At 36.2% G+C, this 19424-nt stretch overlaps 1 protein-coding gene across 1 annotated transcript in view; it reads right to left on the reverse strand.

Annotated features, from left to right (window-relative positions):
- Nucleotides 1-19424, reverse strand: part of RGS22 (regulator of G protein signaling 22) — a 218399-nt gene that overhangs the window by 128022 nt on the left and 70953 nt on the right. Inside the window, exons 9-13 of the mRNA XM_007457172.1 lie at nucleotides 17273-17447; nucleotides 13601-13734; nucleotides 11291-11405; nucleotides 9716-9838; nucleotides 8795-8896 (exon numbers count right to left, since the gene is read on the reverse strand). Of these exons, the coding sequence (XP_007457234.1) occupies nucleotides 8795-8896; nucleotides 9716-9838; nucleotides 11291-11405; nucleotides 13601-13734; nucleotides 17273-17447 (649 nt within the window). The remainder of the gene's footprint in view (nucleotides 1-8794; nucleotides 8897-9715; nucleotides 9839-11290; nucleotides 11406-13600; nucleotides 13735-17272; nucleotides 17448-19424) is intronic.

Consider the following 19424-nt stretch of genomic DNA (forward strand, 5'->3'; position numbering starts at 1 on the left):
AAATAATCCCATTCACCATTGCAACAAAAAGAATAAAATACCTAGGAATAAGCCTAACTAAGGAGGTAAAAGACTCAGAAGACTACAAAGACACTGGAGAAAGAAATCAAAGATGACACAAACAGATGGAGAGATATACCACGTTCTTGGATTGGAAGAATCAATATTGTGAAAATGACTATACTACCCAAAGCAATCTACAGAGTCAATGCAATTTGCATAAAATTATCAATGGCATGTTTTATAGAACTAGAAAAATCTTAAAATTTGTATGGAGATACAAATGATCCTGAAGAGCCAAAGCAATCTTGAGGGAGAAAAATGGAGCTGGAGGTCTCAGGCTCCCTGACTTCAAACTATACTACAAAGCTACAGTAATCAAGACAATATGGTACTGGCACAAAAACAGAAATATAAATCAATGGAACAGGATAGAAAGCCCAGAGATAAACTCACGCACCTACGGTCAACTAATCTATACAAAGGAGGCAAGAATATACAAGGGAGAAAAGACAGTCTCTTCAATAAGTCGTCCTGGGAAAACTGGACAGCTACATGTAAAAGAATGAAATTAGAACACTCCCTAACACCATACACAAAAATAAACTCAAAATGGATTAAAGACCTAAATGTAAGGGCAGACACTATAAAACTCTTAGAGGAAAACATAGGAAGAACACTCTTTGACATAAATCACAGCAAGATATTTTTTGACCCACCTCCCAGAGTAATGGAAATAAAACCAAAAATAAACAAATGGGACCTAATGAAACTTCAAAGCTTTTGCACAGCAAAGGAAACTCTAAACAAGACAAAAAGACAACCCTCAGAACAGGAGAAAATATTTCCAAACGAATCAACAGACAAAGGATTAATGCTCAATATATATATAAACAGCTCATGCAGCTTAATATTAAAAAAACAAACAATACAGTCAAAAAATGGGCAAAAATAGTCATCTCTCCAAAGAAGACATACAGATGACCATGAGGCACATGAAAAGCTGCTCAACATCACTAATTATTAGAGAAATGCAAATGAAAACTACAATGAGGTATCACCTCACACCACTTAGAATGGGCATCATCAGAAAATCTACAAACAACAAATGCCGGAGAGGGTGTGGAGAAAAGGGATCCCTCTTGCACTGTTGGTGGGAATGTAAATTGATACTGCCACTATGGAGAACAGTATGGAGGTTCCTTAAAAAACTAAAAATAGGGTTTCCCTGGTGGCGCAGTGGTTGGGAGTCCGCCTGCTGATGCAGGGGACGCGGGTTCATGCCCCGGTCCGGGAGGATCCCACATGCCACGGAGTGGCTGGGCCCGTGAGCCATGGCCGCTGGGCCTGTGCGTCCGGAGCCTGTGCTCCGCAACGGGAGAGGCCGCAACAGTGAGAGGCCCGCATACCGCAAAAAAAAAAAAAAAAACAAAAAAAAACTAAAAATAGAATTACCATATGACCCAGCAATCCCACTACTGGACATATACCCAGAGAAAGTCATGACTCAAAAAGACACATGTACCACAATGTTCATTGCAGCACTATTTACAATAGCCAGGTCATGGAAGCAACCTAAATACCCATCGAAAGACGAATGGATAAAGAAGATGTGGTATATATATACAATGGAACATCACTAAGCCATAAAAAGGAATGAAACTGGGTCATTTGTAGAGACATGGATGGACACAGAGACTGTCATACAGAGTGAAGTAAATCTGAAAGAGAAAAACAAATATTGTATATTAACACATATATGTGGAATCTAGAAAAATGGTACAGATGAACCGGTTTGCAAGGCAGAAATAGAGACACAGATGTAGAGAACAAATGTATGGACACCAAGGGGGGAAAGTGGGGCAGGGGATGGTCGTTGGTGGTGGGATGAACTGGGAGATTGGGATTGACGTATATACATTCATATGTATAAAATAGATAAGTAATAAGAACCTGCTGTATAAATAAAATAAAATAAAATAAAATTCCAAAAAAAATAGAGTAAACCCTTAGAGATCCTTGGTGAATGGGGTAATCACTTAGACTGACTTATTTGCCATGGGACCCATCAACTGATTTCTTTGTAGGGATACAGAGGCACAAGAGCTGCTCACTAGAGCATTAGGCCAGAATATTTACGAGCTGTCAAATTACTGGGTGGAGATGTCAGGAATGGGACTTCCAAATGTCAAGATTTCATCTAGCTAAGATTAAAGACCTAAATCTCAAATGTAAAAGATTTGAGATTTAGTCTAAAGTTGTTGAGATGAGTAAAACAGGACAGTATAATATTTTTGTTTGAAGAGTTGTCACCCAAAAGACAGAGATTTATTTTGTATTGCTTCACAGAGCAGGAATAAGACCAAAGGATTAAAGTGTTCAGCTCAAAAAATGGAAAAAAAAAAAAGGAAATAGTTCTCTCCCTTCTACAGGTATTTGAAAAGATGTTGATTTAAAAAAACAAAAAAAGATAACCAACTTTTATCTGCCAATAAAGGCAGAACTTATTTAATTTCCAGTTAAGATGCTATTATCTGGTTTTATTTTAAATGTGACTGAAGTACCTCCATAATTCTCTCTCTCCCCCACTACAGAGTGAGCTCTTTGAGCCAAGAACTTTGTCCTAATTATCTTTGCATTCACAGAACATTACTTGGCACATACCAGGCTCTTTGTGAATGTTAACTAAGAAGTGAGTAACAGAATATTATAAAATATAGCTTAAAAGTTTGTAATTATATGAAGCACATTTTGATTTAAGTGGTATTTTTAATCTCAGAATAAGTTATAGTATTGGTTAAATGAATAGCTGTTGGTTTAGGAGCTGCTGTTCTTCTATCTTATTTTCTTCAAATTCCTATCTTCGTTCTCCATTAACCAGGCAATTGATAGAACCTTAAGTATTGACTCTAATAATAATAATACCTACTTATTTCATAGAGTGCCCTACATTAAACTACAAAATATTTCCATCTACATTATCTTATACAGACCTTACAAAGTACTCTGCAGTAGACGTGATGAACTTTTATATAGAGAGCAGAGAAGGCAAAGTACAGCACTGAAGTAGGTTTTGCACCTCAAGTTTGAGCTTAAGTTTGTTCCCAGCTATGAAACCTTGGCAAAGTTAACATTTCAGAGATCTAGATTCTTTTTTTTTTTTTTTTTTTTTTTTGCGGTACACGGGCTTCTCACTGTTGCGGCCTCTCCCGTTGCGGAGCACAGGCTCCGGACGCACAGGCTCAGAGGCCATGGCTCACGGGCCTAGCCGCTCCTCAGCATGTGGGATCTTCCTGGATCGGGGCAAGAACCCGTGTCCCCTGCATTGGCAGGCTCACTCCCAACCACTGCGCCACCAGGGAAGCCCTAGATTCTTTTTTATCTATAAAAAATAGGATAAAAATACCTCCCATTCTTACTATGGGTATTAAATTAGAAAATATATGACTGCTTCTTGCAAAGACTCCCTTTTTTGGTATGTTGGCAGGCTAGATTACTTGAATCTTTTTCTCTATAAACTGCCTAGAAGTACTGGATAAAGGATAACTAATATCCTTTTAAATGCACAGCTGCGGTAGTAAGGAAAATTACCATGGGTCAAAATTAAGGAGTATACTGAAAACCAGGGTGCTAAGCATGAGCTGATGATGAGACTACCATGGGGTGAATCAAGAATGTGGGTTATAAGAGCCACAGGGTACAGGAGATAGGGCCTTGGACCCTCACAAAGTGAAAATGTAACACTGAGACCCATACATACACCATGGTCCTTGAAGGGGTACACACAAAGTGAAACATAGAGTGGGAAAAAATGTACATATATACAACTACCAAACCTATAAAACAAAAAAGAAGCTTGCTTGTGTTGGCTTATACTCTATGTAAAAGAAAAATATCTCCTGAGGATGCACTATCATGAGTTTACCATCATGTGGGTATGGTTTTCAAGATCACACTTGGCAAATGAGGAAACCCCAAGACGACAAATTAGCATTAAAAATGTGCCTAGCAGAAGCACCACAGATAAAAACTTTACTATAAGAGTTCATAATTCAAAATTACAAAACATACAAGGAAAGAATCCACCATGTCCGCAGAAATAATAAATAGCAGAATTAGTTCTCCCAAGAACTACAAATCATGGAATTATTGGATATTGTAGCAGCCAGACTCTAGGGTGGCACCCATGAACAGTGTCTCTTAGTGTTCATTCCCTTTCATAACCCTCTCCCCCTAAGTGTGGGCATAACGTACGGCTTGCTTCTAACCAACAGAATACAGCAACAATGATGAGATTTATGTGATTACGTGTACATGATTATGTTACATAAGACGGTAATGCCAGTCTTACTAAGAAACTCCCTCCCTTGCTGGTTTTGGAGAAGGAAGCTGCCATGTTGTGAGCTGCCACATGGAGAGGACCACATGGCACAGAGCCGAAGTGGCTGCTAGCTGACAGCTAACAAAAAATGAGTTCTTATTTTGGTGGTCTGCAAGGAACTGAATGCTGCTAACAACCATGTGAGCACTGAAGAAGACTGTTCCCCAGGTGAGCCCCAGATGAGAAACCAGCTCTGGTCAATATCCTGATTTACAGCCTTGTGGAGGACCCAGCAAAGCTGTGCCCAGACTCCTTATCCGTATAAACTGTGAGGTAATAAAGGTGTGTTGTTTAAGCCACAAAGTTATGATAATACCCTTATGTAGGAATAGATACCTAACACAGATACAGACTATAAAATATGTTTAAAATGCTTAGAGACATAAAAGGAGAACTAAAAACATAAAGAAAAATAAGACAAAAAGATAAATCACCAGGAAGATTTAAAAAACACAAGTAGAATGTCTAATAATAATAAAAAGTAATTCCTTAAATGATTTAACTCAATGGATGGGTTAAACAGCAGATTGAAATCTGCTGAAGAAATAAAATATGAACTGGAAAACAGATCAAAGAAAATTGATCTTGTTCAGTTTTAAAACATATAAATAGATATTACAAGATGGAGAAACTTGAGAGATTAAGAGAGATATGGGATAGACTGAAAAGCACCAACATTGACCAGAGAATCCAGAAAAGAGAAGTAGAAAGACTGAAAGAAATAATGGCTGAGAATTTTCCAGAATTGATGAAAGACATGACTCCTCAGATTCTGGAAGCAACTTAGACCCAAGAAAGATAATTGTAGTAATAAACACATTGAGGTGACATACAGAACCCCAAAGTCAAGGGAAGATTATAAAAGGAATGAGAAAAAACATCCTCCCTCAAGGGAGCAAAAGCAGACTCTTCAACAATAGCAATAGAAACCAGGAGACAGTAGAATAATATCTGCAAAGTGCTGAGAGAAAATTGTCCACCTAGAATTCTATATTCAGCTGCATGATCAATGAGAGAAGAAAATACACATTTTCAGACCAAAAAAATCTGATTTTTACCACTAGTAAATCCTAATGAAAAACCTATTAAAAGCTATTCTTCAGAAATCAAACCCAAATGAAGGAATGTGATGCAAAAACCAATGGTAAGCAAGAAATTTGTGCATGATAATGTATGGCTGATTCACTTTGTTATAAAGCAGAAACTAACACACCATTGTAAAGCAGTTATACTCCAATAAAGATGTTAAATAAATAACTAAATAAATCTACACATCATTGATGGTAATAAAAAAATAGTTAAGACTACTTACTGGGTATAAACAAAATTAATATATATATATTCTGAATCACATTGCTGTACACCTGAAACATTGTAAATAAACTATACTTCAATTAAAAAATGTGTTACCCTGATGCTCAATTCAATAAGGCAAAAATCTCACATTGCTGCAAGAACATCTTTATATTCAATAGCACTCTGTGGTACAAGTGCCATGGATTTACCTAGCAATCCTCTTATTCCTCACTTTCATTTCATTCTTATCTACCCTCTCTACTCATTAATTACTATTACTACATTCTCCATATAATTTTGCTCCTAGGCTCTAATTTTTACTCTTTTTTTCTCTCTTCCTCCTTCCCACTGATTTTTTATTTTGAACATGTTTGTGTGTATGTATACATATGTGTAAACATGTATAATACTTATGCATGTATAATACATTTACTAATTTTTTAAAAATCTCAATGTATATGCTTTGGAGAGTGGTAAATTCTAAATGTGTAGTTTTTGTTGGGATACAGTTTGAAAGATTTCTACAAAGATGGAAGAACTTACAAAAGACTGTGTCCACTTCATTCTATTGTAATGGTCTATCACTGAAGCAAGTATGTAATGTTAAAAAAACAGTAGGACTATTGGCAGAAATCTTGGTTCCAAATCTTGGCAGTGATAGATGGTCCACTGGCAAGTTGTTGCTAGGATCAAAGACTGTATCTTTGCACTCTGGTGGAGCTTCTCTTCCTCCTTGCCAAGACCACTTCATTTGGTTCCTAACTGAATGATTCCATCTGGAAACTGTGCAATGAAACCTTCAGGATGTGCCCAAGACTGTCGTTCAAACCCCTGGACCACAGTTAGTCATGCTAAATCACTATCACTGACCTCCCATCTAGTCTGCCTACAGATATTTCTGCAATACTTCTTGAGGTAATAAAACTTCAAGGTATGTAATGTGTCGATCAGCATACAGAAAAGCATGTAAGTCTTTTGTAATCAACTCTTGGTCTCTTACCACGCAGCTCATCAGATGTATAAAGACAATATAAAAATCAAGTTAGGGCTTCCCTGGTGGCGCAGTGGTTGAGAGTCTGCCTGCCGATGCAGGGGACACGGGTTCCTGCCCCGGTCTGGGAAGATCCCACATGCCGTGGAGCGCCTAGGCCCGTGAGCCATGGCCGCTGAGCCTGCGCATCCGGAGCCTGTGCTCCGCAATGGGAGAGGCCACAACAGTGAGAGGCCCGCGTACCGCAAAAAAAAAAAAAAAAATCAAGTTAATGGCAACTTTAACACAGTGCCAGCTGATTATATTCTGCCATTGGCTTGATCAATCCAAAGATCTGTATTGTACATGTACCCTTGAAGGAAGTTATACAGCATTTCTATTATAAAGAAACCAATGGTACTTCATATCGTGAAACAAATCTATAGGATCATGGTATTAGAAGCAATTCTTATATCTGGGGGCAGAAATCTTGGATAATTGAAACCTAAACCAATTTAGACAATTGCTCCACTAACCAAAAAATAAAATAACCATGGATGCAAAAAGCAAGCAAGTCAAAAAGATTACATGATTTTCTCCTTTTATTTCCCCCAATTAAACTAAAACCAATGTCTCCATCACTCCCCTCCCCCCATACTGTTTTGACTCTTCAAAAGAGAAGCTAGGGAAGGATAAAAAGCTTATGGGCCTCAATAATCGCAAAACAGAACATCTCAGAATAACAAAAATGTGAGTGTATCCTGTTTCACAATCATTTATAGCTGGTTGAATACCATTACAAAGAATGAACGTCTACCAAGCTCAAACAGAATGTCCACTTTTACAAGTATATGGAAATATTGTGATTACAACAGCAACAAAAAAACCTACTTAACTGAGTGAGCTGCTGAAGATTTTTAGAGGAGTAAGCCTTGTAGTGGTGAAAACATAATAAAAATGGTGGCACTTTAGCAGTCAGAGGCAATAGGTTAGGGAAAGAAGGCTAAGTAGAGAATTACAGGTAAAGGATTAACAAGCAGAAGAGCCAACTGTGTGGTCTCAGAAAATGGTACTGGCAAATTAGAGATACACTTTCATGATTTCATGGGGCCAGATCTGGGCTCTGTAGGAACCGAAGCCCTAATTCTCATGGTAAAAAGTACAAAGTTCTGTCAGCTGATTTATAAAACATAGTTATTAATGCCAAAGTCAGGGTGGTGGAGGTAACAGCAAACACCCGGCAGTACTCTCTGATGTCCTGAATAAGATTATAATATGATAATAAACAATATGACGAAGCTATCTCCTCAGCATTGCTCAAGGAAAGGTCCCCTGGAATGGGGTTATTTCAGATTATAAGAACCACTTAAGTGGTCAACAGATATAGAAGTGATTAGCAGTTTTCTAGGCTTGATGACCTCTCTCCATAAAAGATTAGGAGAGCCTAAGAATAAAAACTGAAAAGATAAGTTAGCTTGAGTCATAATTCTATTCCCTTTCTTTCTCCCCTCAAAAAATGGCTACTCTCTCTTTCTCTTTGCAGAGAATCCTCTGTTCTCCGTCCTCTATTCTGCTTTGGAGAGGTCTTAAGATGTTCTTTGCTCCAACTCTGAGTATCTGTCTTACATAGCATGTAGCACAGAAGGCCAGGTGATGACACAGGGCCTATGCCACACAGAATCAGTCAACATTCTTTTCCCATCTTTAGATGGGTCAATAGCCTAAGTATCTCCAACAGCTGATTGCTGCAGGAAGCTCAGAGAACATCTTTGGTCAATGCCTCTGCTCCCAATCACTTCAATGATTCATTACAAGTCCTCTCTCAGGGTTCTCTTTTAAATTACTCACAACCAAACCAAAAAGGCATAAATTAGAAAAAAAGATAAGATGTCCTTTGTTGGAAGAGCAATTAATCGGCAGCAAATAGAAAATAAGGCATACCAAATAAAATAGATAAAACTGAGAACCCACAAATCAGATTATAAAACAATATTCTGCTGACATTTAAATAAAGTAATTCAATGGCAACAATTTAACTGCTGCCTTTCTGCCCACACTCCCAGATTTCTCTTGTTTGAGGCTGGACACAACTTTTCATTTCTGTGTACTTAGTGCTTCACATTGAACCAACATTATTTACTACTTACTTGAGCTTGCTTGCATACTTTAAAAGGGTGAATTGTTTCTTGGTAGAAAAGCTGATGATAAGCTTGTAGGTCAAACCAAAAGTACACACTGTTCTTCCACAACTGCAGATGGAAAAAGTACATAAATTACTACCACCCAATTATTAAAGCTCTACAAAGCTCTAATTTCAAATAAAAATAATTGTTTAGCTCCTCGGTGTTACTATAAATCAGGTTCAATTTAAGGTGGTTTTATCTTGTATCACAAACTGGCAACATACAAATTATTTATTGGTATTGTCACTGGATCATTATATTTTTGCATATATGTTTCTCACCTAATTGGTCATTAAAATAGTAAGTGTTCTAGTTAATAATTAAAAAGTAATCACGTTATCTCTGGCATGAAACCAAAATCTGAAGGTATTTTGATATATGTGGGCAAATGTATATTATACCAGAAGCAAACACAACTCTAATAACTGAGCTAGTAAAATAATACTTTTCATTTGAGCAAAATAAAGACTGTGACAGCTAAAAAACAAGCAAACAAAAAACCTAGAAAGAAGTTTGCTATTCATTGCAACTGTCATTGTTAGACTTATTAAAAATAAAACATAAAGGATTGATAGAAATCAGCACTGAAGTTAATATACATTACACTGAAACAAAGTTATATGAAAGTAATCTATTATTAATAATGTAAGTCAATTTTTGTCTATCTGTATTTTACTTTTCTTTGTAATTTTAGTAGGAAAATGAACCAAAGAGAATTATAATTAAGATATTTAAAATTTTACTAAATATTTAACATGAGATTTCTTACCAGAGGAGAAGGGAATTTTAACATCAAATATAACTATTTGAGCATTAAATTATTTTAACCTCTCATTTTAAATGAAATAAAAGTATAAAATTAGATTTAAAATAATTATCTCCTACCTTGTTCCCTGAGTTCTCACAGAATTTAGTAAAGAAGAATCCAGCTCTATTTTCTACATACAAAGATTGCAACAAATTTTCCATGTGAAATCCTCCCAAGGCACCATCTGCCATGGTTTTAATCTAGATAACAAAACAGAAGTACATTATCCACCCAGAAACACTGTTATTTTTTTATGGCATTGTACAACAACAGGGTTTCATAAATTCTACCAAGCTGTCATTTCCCCACTGGACTATTTTATTTTATTTTTGTACCATATATGTAATTAATGCAGTATGTTTGCATCTGCCTGTCCCACAAGATTCGTTTATGGAGCCAACTATAGCAGCAGAGTTCATTCTATTATAAACCAATCTGATTTCAAACTTAATATTAAACTGACTTCCCAACCTCAACTATTTTCACATTTCAGGCACCGTGACACCATTTTAGGAGTCTTCCAAATCTCTGTTGGTGGCCTCTTTCCTACGTATTTACTGTTATTTTAGCCTTGAACTGCTGCTATAATAGCTACAAGAGAGTTATAAAAAGAAATATCTTCAAGGCCTCTCAGTGATGCTCATTAACTGTGCTTACGGGGTCCCTCTTTGGACAGTCTCACTCCATACAGGTCACGGCCTTCAGAGTGTAAATGGCAGTATAAGTTTTCATAAAACTTTGCTATTTATGGGCTTCTCTGCCAACAGTGCTGGCAAGCTTAACACCGTTCTTGAAACACAGAAAGCTGGCTATTTCTCCAAGCACAAGAGTAACTCTAGAATAAGGAAGGGTGTCCACTATTCACATGAGCTCTTTGCTATTTGTTGTGTGGAACTCAGACTTCTTCTTCGTAATCTTAAGATAACTGTGGAATGGACGATTTGGGGTTTAAGTCAGGTTCTTGCTCTCTCTGTTATAGTGTCTCTCTGCCTCTCCCTTTATCCCCCTACTAAACAAATTCTGAGGTGAAAATTTATGTTTTTATGATGTTTAACCATTAGCATTCCAAAGCTAAAAAATCATTATTTGGGTAGGAAGTAATACTAAATAGAAGAAAACGAGAACTGTTTGCTTAGAATAAAATAAATAGTCCAAAATTATATGTAAATGTTCAGCCCATACTAGGACTACGAAGGTTTCTACCTAAAGTATAATTGTTAAAGAATGTGAAATTTTCATTTAGAACTGGTGTATTAATTCCACATTATCAAGGTAACCACACACTGGAAATACTCTGCTTTATAAAAGTTCTAAACATACTTCCAAAACATAACACAGAATATTACTTTTTATAAAATGTTAAAAATTTAATTAAAATCCCAGAGGGTTTTATTTTGTGTCTGAGGTGTGATCATACCAAAACGAGAACATAGCTGTTTTTGAAAACAGTAATCAACAGAGTATACAGCAACATGGTACTACAAAAGGAAACAGAAAGTTTTTGCATAAAAATCCTTTTGCAAGGAAAAAATAATTTTTTTCTTCAGTAAAGAAAAAAGTCATTATGGTAAATAAATAAAAATTCTCTAAAATCAGGGGGCACTGAATAGGTTAAATGAGGAATCAAATTACTCAGTTCTCAAAATACTTACCACAGGTTCTTCTGTATAAGTATATCTTCTACCCAGCTGGGGCTTCAGACATTCAGAAATGTCAGTAAAAGATGTTAAACGAATAATTTTGCTGCTTTCTGACATGTGCCTTGACCTAAATTATAGGGGTGAGAACTAACTGATTAACAAATATTTTGAGCACCTTTGGTGTACATTCACCGAATCTTAGGGGTGCTCCTAAGCATTGTGAGAGAATTAGAAAAAGAAGTATCAGCATCAAGTCCAGCCCTCAGGAGGCAGTTGAGAAAATGAGGTACAGTCATACATAAAGACAACTCTCAATAAAATAACTGCTGGTTGAATGAATTCGTGAACATATCACAGATGCCAAATGTCTGGGATGGATAATAAAACTATGGGCATGTAAGAATGAGAAGTCCCTTGGAGCTACATTAGTAATTAAAGAAATGAGCTTCTTCCTGAATAATGGGTGGAAGATAAATTCTGTGTGTGGGGGGGGCATGTTTAGAGGGGTATTCAGATGGGGAGAAGAGTGAACAATGTATGAAGGTAACAGGCAAAGTCTTGTCTAAAATGCAGCAAGTTAACTAATTTTCTTAGGGCAAGAGAACACTAACAGCTAAACTACATACCAAACATTGTGCCAAATATAATTCATATGATCATATTTAATCCTCACAGCAGGTGGGATTCATAAGGGTTTATATGTGGTAGTTTGAGATGAGATGATGCAAGACTCTGGAGTTAGACTAATGACTTTAGACATTATCTTTTTATATTTTCTCATCCAGCTCCCTCTCCCATAGCCCACTGCAATTATTCCAAACCTCATTTTCCAGCTCCATAACCCACACCTGTTCCAACTCACCAGCCTTCCTCCACTCCAATCCACCAGCAGATTACTCTGCAGGTTCTTCTCAGACAAAATGTAGGTACAACATGCTTCAGTTTCCCCTGTGCCATGTAGCAGACACTATTAATTGACCAGCTAACTCAACACCCATTTCTGACAACATGATTCTATCACCAGCATCACTAAAATACTGAAAAAGCTGAATATTCACTTATCAAGACTCCAGGTAGGGAGGGGTTGTCATGTAACACAGTTATGACTGAGATATAAAAAGATGTCTGCTGGGGAGCTTCTATGAAAGCCTGCTCTCCTGACTACAGGGAGAGAATTAATGGATATTGCCCCTCCTCCTTCTTTATGATCTGAAAGCCTGATGTCAGGAGCTGTAACACCACTGACTATAAAGGAATGGCCAAGAGCATTACAAAGACTTAGGCCTCAATACTCCTGATCTGGTGAACCAATATTGGCAGCTGCCTACACTCAGATTTCTTGTTCTGTGAAAAAAGTAATTCCATTTGTCTAGGCCATTGTTAGTCAACTTTTCTGTTATTTGCAGCTGAAAGCATTTCAAATTTATCTATCAACAGATATATTTACCTACACCCATCCTTACTTCCTTCCATCCTGTCTCAGGAAGAAATGTCCTATTTCCTGTCCAAGGTAGCCCCATTGCCTTGGTTACTGAACCCTTCCCTCTCTTCTCCTTTGAAGGGAAAGGTACAGAGAGTAGATGAGTGGTTACCGGGGGTTGGGGGAGGGAAGAGTGAGGAGTGATTGTTAATGAGATGGAGCTTCTTTTTTGGCTGATGAGTTGTTTTGGAATTATATAGTGGTGATGGTTTTACAACTTTGTGCATATACTAAAAGTCACTGAATTGTATACCTGAACATGATTAAAATAGTGAATTTTATGATAGGTAAATTTTATCTCAATAAAGAAGAATAAAAGTGAAGTAATAAATCCTTAAACAAATAATTATCCACCAGCAGACTATACACCAAAGTTAACACCAAAGGGTATTTCTTCAGGCTGAAGGAAAATAACTCCGTTTGAAATAAAGAACAAGGAAAAGGGTAAATAGGTGGGCAAATCTAAACGAATTTTTAAAATATACTGTATTAAATAAGTACAATATTATTGAGGGTATTTTGAGTTCTCAAGCTTGAGAAATATTACTGAGCAGGGAAAAGAAAGAATTGAAGGGCAATCTTCTCAGAGATGTCTTTTGATTGTACAGCTCATGAGAAGCTAGAGATCATAACTACCACCTCTTTAAAATTACCAATCTTAGGTGTTCTACGATTAATTAGAGTATGCATGGGAAATACAACCCTCTAATATCTATCCCTGAAATATAAGAACTCATGTAAAAAAAGAAAAGTATTAGTTTTCAATTTCTATTTAATTTTTAAATTCTTCAAAAATCTTACCATTGCAGAAAAGCACTTGGGACACAAAAAGCTGCACCTACCCTTTCTTAATCACATCATCCTTAGAAAAAACTGGATTCAAAGACTCACTCTTCCAAGGTTTTTGAATTGCTGCTTTTACTCTAGGTGGTTTCTTGGGAGATTTAGAAAGTTGTAATAAACTGGATTCTTCTTTCTAAAAAGTAGTAAGATAATGAACAAAGTGAAAAATGGGCAAAATGGGAAAAAAAGGACAGAGAATAAAGCATAGCTCTCCAAAAATACCTCAAAATTGTTTTGATTAGAGGATTTCTTTCCTCACTCTACCACTTACCATGCTATGTTCAAGACGGAGAATATTTTTTATTCTCCATCTCAAACTCTGACTTTCATGCAACCAGCAGGCTGAAATCCCTATACCTATTGAGAGTATTAAAAAAACAAGGCCAAAGGCTTTACGTTATTATGAAAAAAGACTCTTTCCTGGAGGAAGAACTTTGTAAAAACTTTTCTTTATTCTGTAACTGAATAAGTTTTAGTGCCCTGTGTGTGTATGTGAATGTGTGTGTGGTGGGGTAGGGAATGCAGGTAGCAGGGCGGGAAAAGATGTGTGGACACCATTGGTCCATAAGAGATTTATATCTTAACAGAACTATTTCCTTCCATCTTTGGATATTTTATTTTCATGCGTATTCTTCTCATTCTTAAATGTTCTTTATGGCAAAAGTTAATTATTTAAATCTAGAACATGAGATGCTACATACATGAATCAAAAAAATACAAACACCTAAATGTCCAAAGAGAGGAGAAAGAAACAATTATATATACTTATACATGTATTTATATATATAATATATAAATGTAACATTATATAATACTTAAAAGTAAGGATTATGAAAATTATGGAAAAATACTGATGAAGATGTTAAAAGAAATTACCAGAATCGAAAAATATAAGTATATTACAATTAAAAATTCACAAAAAGCCTAAGAGAAAATAGGTTAATAGTTGTCTAGAAGTCGGTGAGATCAGAGTGATTTGTCTCTTCAGTTTCCAAATTTACAGTAGTTTTATTATTTTTATAATTTGAAAAAGAAACAAACTTTTCTTATATGTCAACTTCAATTAGAATGTAATATGTGCTACTGGAGAGCAAGAAATTTATTTGTGATGCTTTATTATCCAGAACAAACAATAAAATCTCATATACACTCTAGGTGCCTAACAGCTACTAATATTTTTTTAAGAATTCTATAAACAAAATTAATTACTTAAGTATGTTTTACTTATAACATTCTAGGTATCAGGGCTCACATCTGTTTTAGTAATTCGGAACAAAGCATGACATTAACCAATACTCACTAAAGGAGTGGGACCACAGGGGACTGGGCTTATGAAAAGTGTACCATACAGAAGTGGCAAATTCATAGACACAAAGTAGAATGGTGTTTACCAGGGGATGCAGGAGGGGTTGGTTAATGGGTATATAGTTTCACATTTGCAAGATAAAATAGTTCTGAAGATCTGTTTCACAGCAATGCAAATATACTTACTACCTCAGTGTACACTTGAAAATGGTTAAGACGGTAAATTTTGTTATGTGCTTTTTACCATACCACAATAAAAAAGTTTCCTTAACATAAAAAAAATTTTTAAGTGTATTATACTTAAAATGAGAGGATGGCCTAAATTAGAATTTTTGAGCTTTCTGGCTTGGGAGAAAGCAAGAAAAGTAGCCAAAAAGAAACTGATAGAAAAAACTGACAAAAGGGCACAGTAGAATTGGGGGGTGGGTTAAGGAGCTGCTCTATATCATAACTGTGATGGTAGCTACACAATGTATATATTTGTCAAAAATTACAGAACAGTACACTAAAAAGGGTGAATTTTACTCTACATAAATGATATCTCAACTTTTAAAACAGGAAAAATAAAGAATCGAGTTCCATTTCTTACACTGTTTTCTGCGGGGGAAACAGAATGAGATCAGAATTAGTTATCCAACTAGAAAACACCGAGGACAACATATGGTGATGGTACTCAGAAAGCCAAATGTTATCAGATGATGTGCTCCCTACACCACACCTCTAAGATTTGTGACTGGGTCACAAAGTCACATGGGCTAACAAGGAAGCTCAGATTTATCAGTAGAGTGGCATACAAAAAGGCCACAAGTGCAAAGGAGGTCAGAAAAATGTCTAAACAATGGATAAGAAACCATTAGCTCACTACAGTGACACTAACTCAAAGTGTAGTCCCCAGACCAGCAGCAAAAACATCACGTGGGAGGGAGCTTGTTAGATATGCAAATCCTTGGGCCCCATCCCAGACCTACTGAATATTGATCTTTAGGTGCAGCCCTGAAGTCTCTATTCGGACTCAGGTGACTCACGCATGCTGAAGCTTGAGAACCACGAGCCTGTAGCAATGTTTTGCCTACACATCACCTAGGAATCTTACTAAAATGTAGGTTCCAAAACACCCAGTCTATATCAATTAAATCAGACTCTCTGAAGGTGGGACCCAGGCACCAGTATGTTTAAAAACTCTCTATGTGATTCTAGTATGTATACAGGATTAAGAAATCACTAATAGAAAAATTGTAAGGTATTTCCAGCTCTACAGCACTACTTGTAGAAGCAGAATTTTTAAAACTGTAATTATACATCTTCCTGACTGTTAAAAATAAGATATCCTGATCATAAAGTAATCTTTTTTTTGAAGGGTTTGTGTGTGGCTATGGCTAATAACACTTAACATTCTGTGACACCTTTAAAGCTAGAAAGATTAATAAGGCTCCTTACTTCTGAAATGCAGGTGTTAGCTACATTTATTATATCTCTATGCCAAAGCATATAGGATTATTTACTTCTTCTCTGTAAAGCTGGTTAACTTTTCTTCTCTTTGTGGACTTTTCCCCCCTATTTTTTGTACTATCTTATTCTTCCCCATTGTGAAAACATGCTCACTATTTCTAATTTTGCTGTTGCTACTTTTCACTCATTTGTTCAGTTTATATTTATTAAGTGCCAGGCACTGTTCTAGGCACTGAGGAAAAGCAGTTAACAAAGAAAAATCCCTTATATTCTAGTAGGAGCTGAAAGACAATAAACATAAATCACATGGCCTTAAGTACAATAAAGCAAAATAAAGCAGAGCAGAGGGCTCCGATAGTGAGGGAGGGTATCTGTGCTGTCCTACACAAGTGTGCTTACATGCAAGAGTCAAGGATAGCCTCTCTGATTAAGGGATATCTGAGCAGACACCAAAGTGAGTGAGGGGCAACATATCCGGAGGAAGGGTGCTGCAAGTGAAGGGAACAGCAAGTGCAGTCCTCCCAGGTTTTTGCTTGGTGTGTTCCAAGAACAGCAAAGAGGCCAGTGTGGAGTGGTGTAAGCTAGAGAAGAATGCTAGGAAATAAGGTTAGGAAGTTAGCAGGGGTGTGAACAGCTGTGTAAAGACTTTGGCTTGTATTCTGAGTGAGAGAGGAGGCCACTAGAGAGTTTTGAGCAAGTGAGTACATGATCATGCATTTTTAAAAGATCGCATTGGCTGATTGGTGGAGAACAAACCATAGGTTTTCTTATTTCCTAATTGTTGCAGCATGTACATTAACAACAACCAACAACAACAACAAAAGGTTTATGATGAAACTTAAGTACTAGTGTACAAAACCCAAGCATGGATATTTTATTACAAACTTAAGAGATCAAAGTATCAATGTACATCTTACCTGCATCTCAGGTATCTGTAGAATGCAAGATTTAGGTCTTAATGGCAAGAGGGTTGCCATTTGTGGAAAAGGGTCGACATCGTTCCTTGGTTTCTCTTGACGAAGGTGCCAGAATTTCAGTTCAGCACTAGCATGTTTTGTTGAGGATGAATGAGTAACACAGAATCTCGGTGCCCTAGTTAGAGGAAAAACAAACTTAAGATTAAACTAGACAATAAGCCTCAAAAATCAAAATGCTACCAAATGTATAATATCTGCACTCACAATTATCAGTCTTGCCACATCTCTTTTCTAATAATTTCTTCTTTTTCTGCTGCCTAGCCCCTCCCTCCAATGTTATTCTATGATATATCAACTGCCTGAAATCACATTCACTTATACAATATAAAGAGGCAATATACACGAAGAAAAAATAATTAATAAAATTACATTCAAATTATTATCTGCTTGATAAGAAAAAGAAACCTATATATCTATTTGATGAAGGAATTTTAAAAAATAATTTACAGTTTCTAGTAAAACAAAAATAGAATGCACCTGTGATCTGTTTTAAAGCAGTTTACAATTTATCTATAATACCAAATAAAAACTAGTGGATTAAATTAACATTTAAAAATATATAAACATTTTGGGCTTCCCTGGTGGCGCAGTGGTTGAGAGTCCGCCTGCCGATACAGGGGACACCGGTTCGTGCCCCGGTCTGGGAAAGAGGCCCCAAAAAAAAAAAAAAAAAAATATATATATATATATATATATATAAACATTTTTATAATGCTTAAGTATACTACTAAAGTGGATTATGAATCATATGATCTATTTTCAAGCCTTAAATTTAAAGGTAAGAATTAATTTTATAACAATTTAGATAATACATGAAAGACCTACACTACTGCCAGAAATTTAGGAAAAAGAATGTTTGGCACAATATCAAGGCCCCACTTAACTTGACGGATATTCCCATACTCAGTCTGTGGGCTAACTCTATATTGCCTATGGGGTTAACTCCAGCTGTCAGGGCCTGTTGTTAATTACTTCTTGGAATAGGTTTTCCCCCTGGTGCCATGGCCCAAAGACTAATTTCACTTCATACTTCAGGTCCTGGTAGAAAATTGCCTCCCTTTAAAAACAGGAAGATGGTAGATACTTCCCTGATGTAAACACAGGTTAGGAGTGGAAGAGAACCCAAAGTCCATAATTAGTTTAGGATCAGAAAGCACCCTGTAAAGATCTGGGTGGTCATTTTACACCATATTTCAAAACCTTTACTTGCAGACTTGGAAATATCTAAAATTACCTCTTATTTTCATGCCAATTAGTAAGTGGGCATAATTACAAGACCCTGATCAAATAAATCATACATGTGCTGGACAGGAAATCTGGGTATATCAATTTTCTAATTCCCATCATTACAGTATATTCACATGGCCCCATTTTAATCTTGCATTCTTATTTAATTCATTGCATTAATTTTTTATTAGCCACTATGTGAATTCATCAAATACTGTGGACTACATTTCACAGTCAATCCTAAACAGGTATTGTATTCTTTTTCACACTTCCATCATACAGGTTCTCATGTACATTGATTGTACATCTCTTAATTTGAAGCTCTAGAGAGCGGGAGAAGGTATTTGCCACGTAAATCACCAAAGGAACTGCATCCAATATATGTGTGCATAAACATGTGTATGTATATATATAAATATATATATATATGTGTACATACATGTGTGTATGCAAATGTGTGTATATCTATCTATATCTATTTATCTATCCATCTATCTATGTATCTCGCAATAGGAAAATGGGCAAGGAAGATAAACAAGCAATTCATGAAAGTTGAAATCCAAATGACCACTCAATATTGAAAAGGTTATCAACCTCACCAATAATCAGGGAAATGCAAGTGAAAAAGCACAAAACGCCAATGACATACCAAATACATAGGCAAAAATTTAAGAATCTGACAATATTAAATGTTACCATGGATTTGTAGCAATGGATACTCTCATATTCTGGTTGGTGGGAATGCAAATTGGTACAACTACTTTGGAAAAATGGATATGTGTACAGCATTGCTTGCAATTGTGAAAAAAGAAAATGACATAAATTTTTTTTTTTTTTTTTTTTTTTTTTTTTTTTGGGGCGGGGC

The sequence above is a fragment of the Lipotes vexillifer genome, unplaced genomic scaffold (genome assembly GCF_000442215.2).
Source record: "Lipotes vexillifer unplaced genomic scaffold, Lipotes_vexillifer_v1.1 scaffold376, whole genome shotgun sequence".
NCBI classification, from domain to species: domain Eukaryota; kingdom Metazoa; phylum Chordata; class Mammalia; order Artiodactyla; family Lipotidae; genus Lipotes; species Lipotes vexillifer.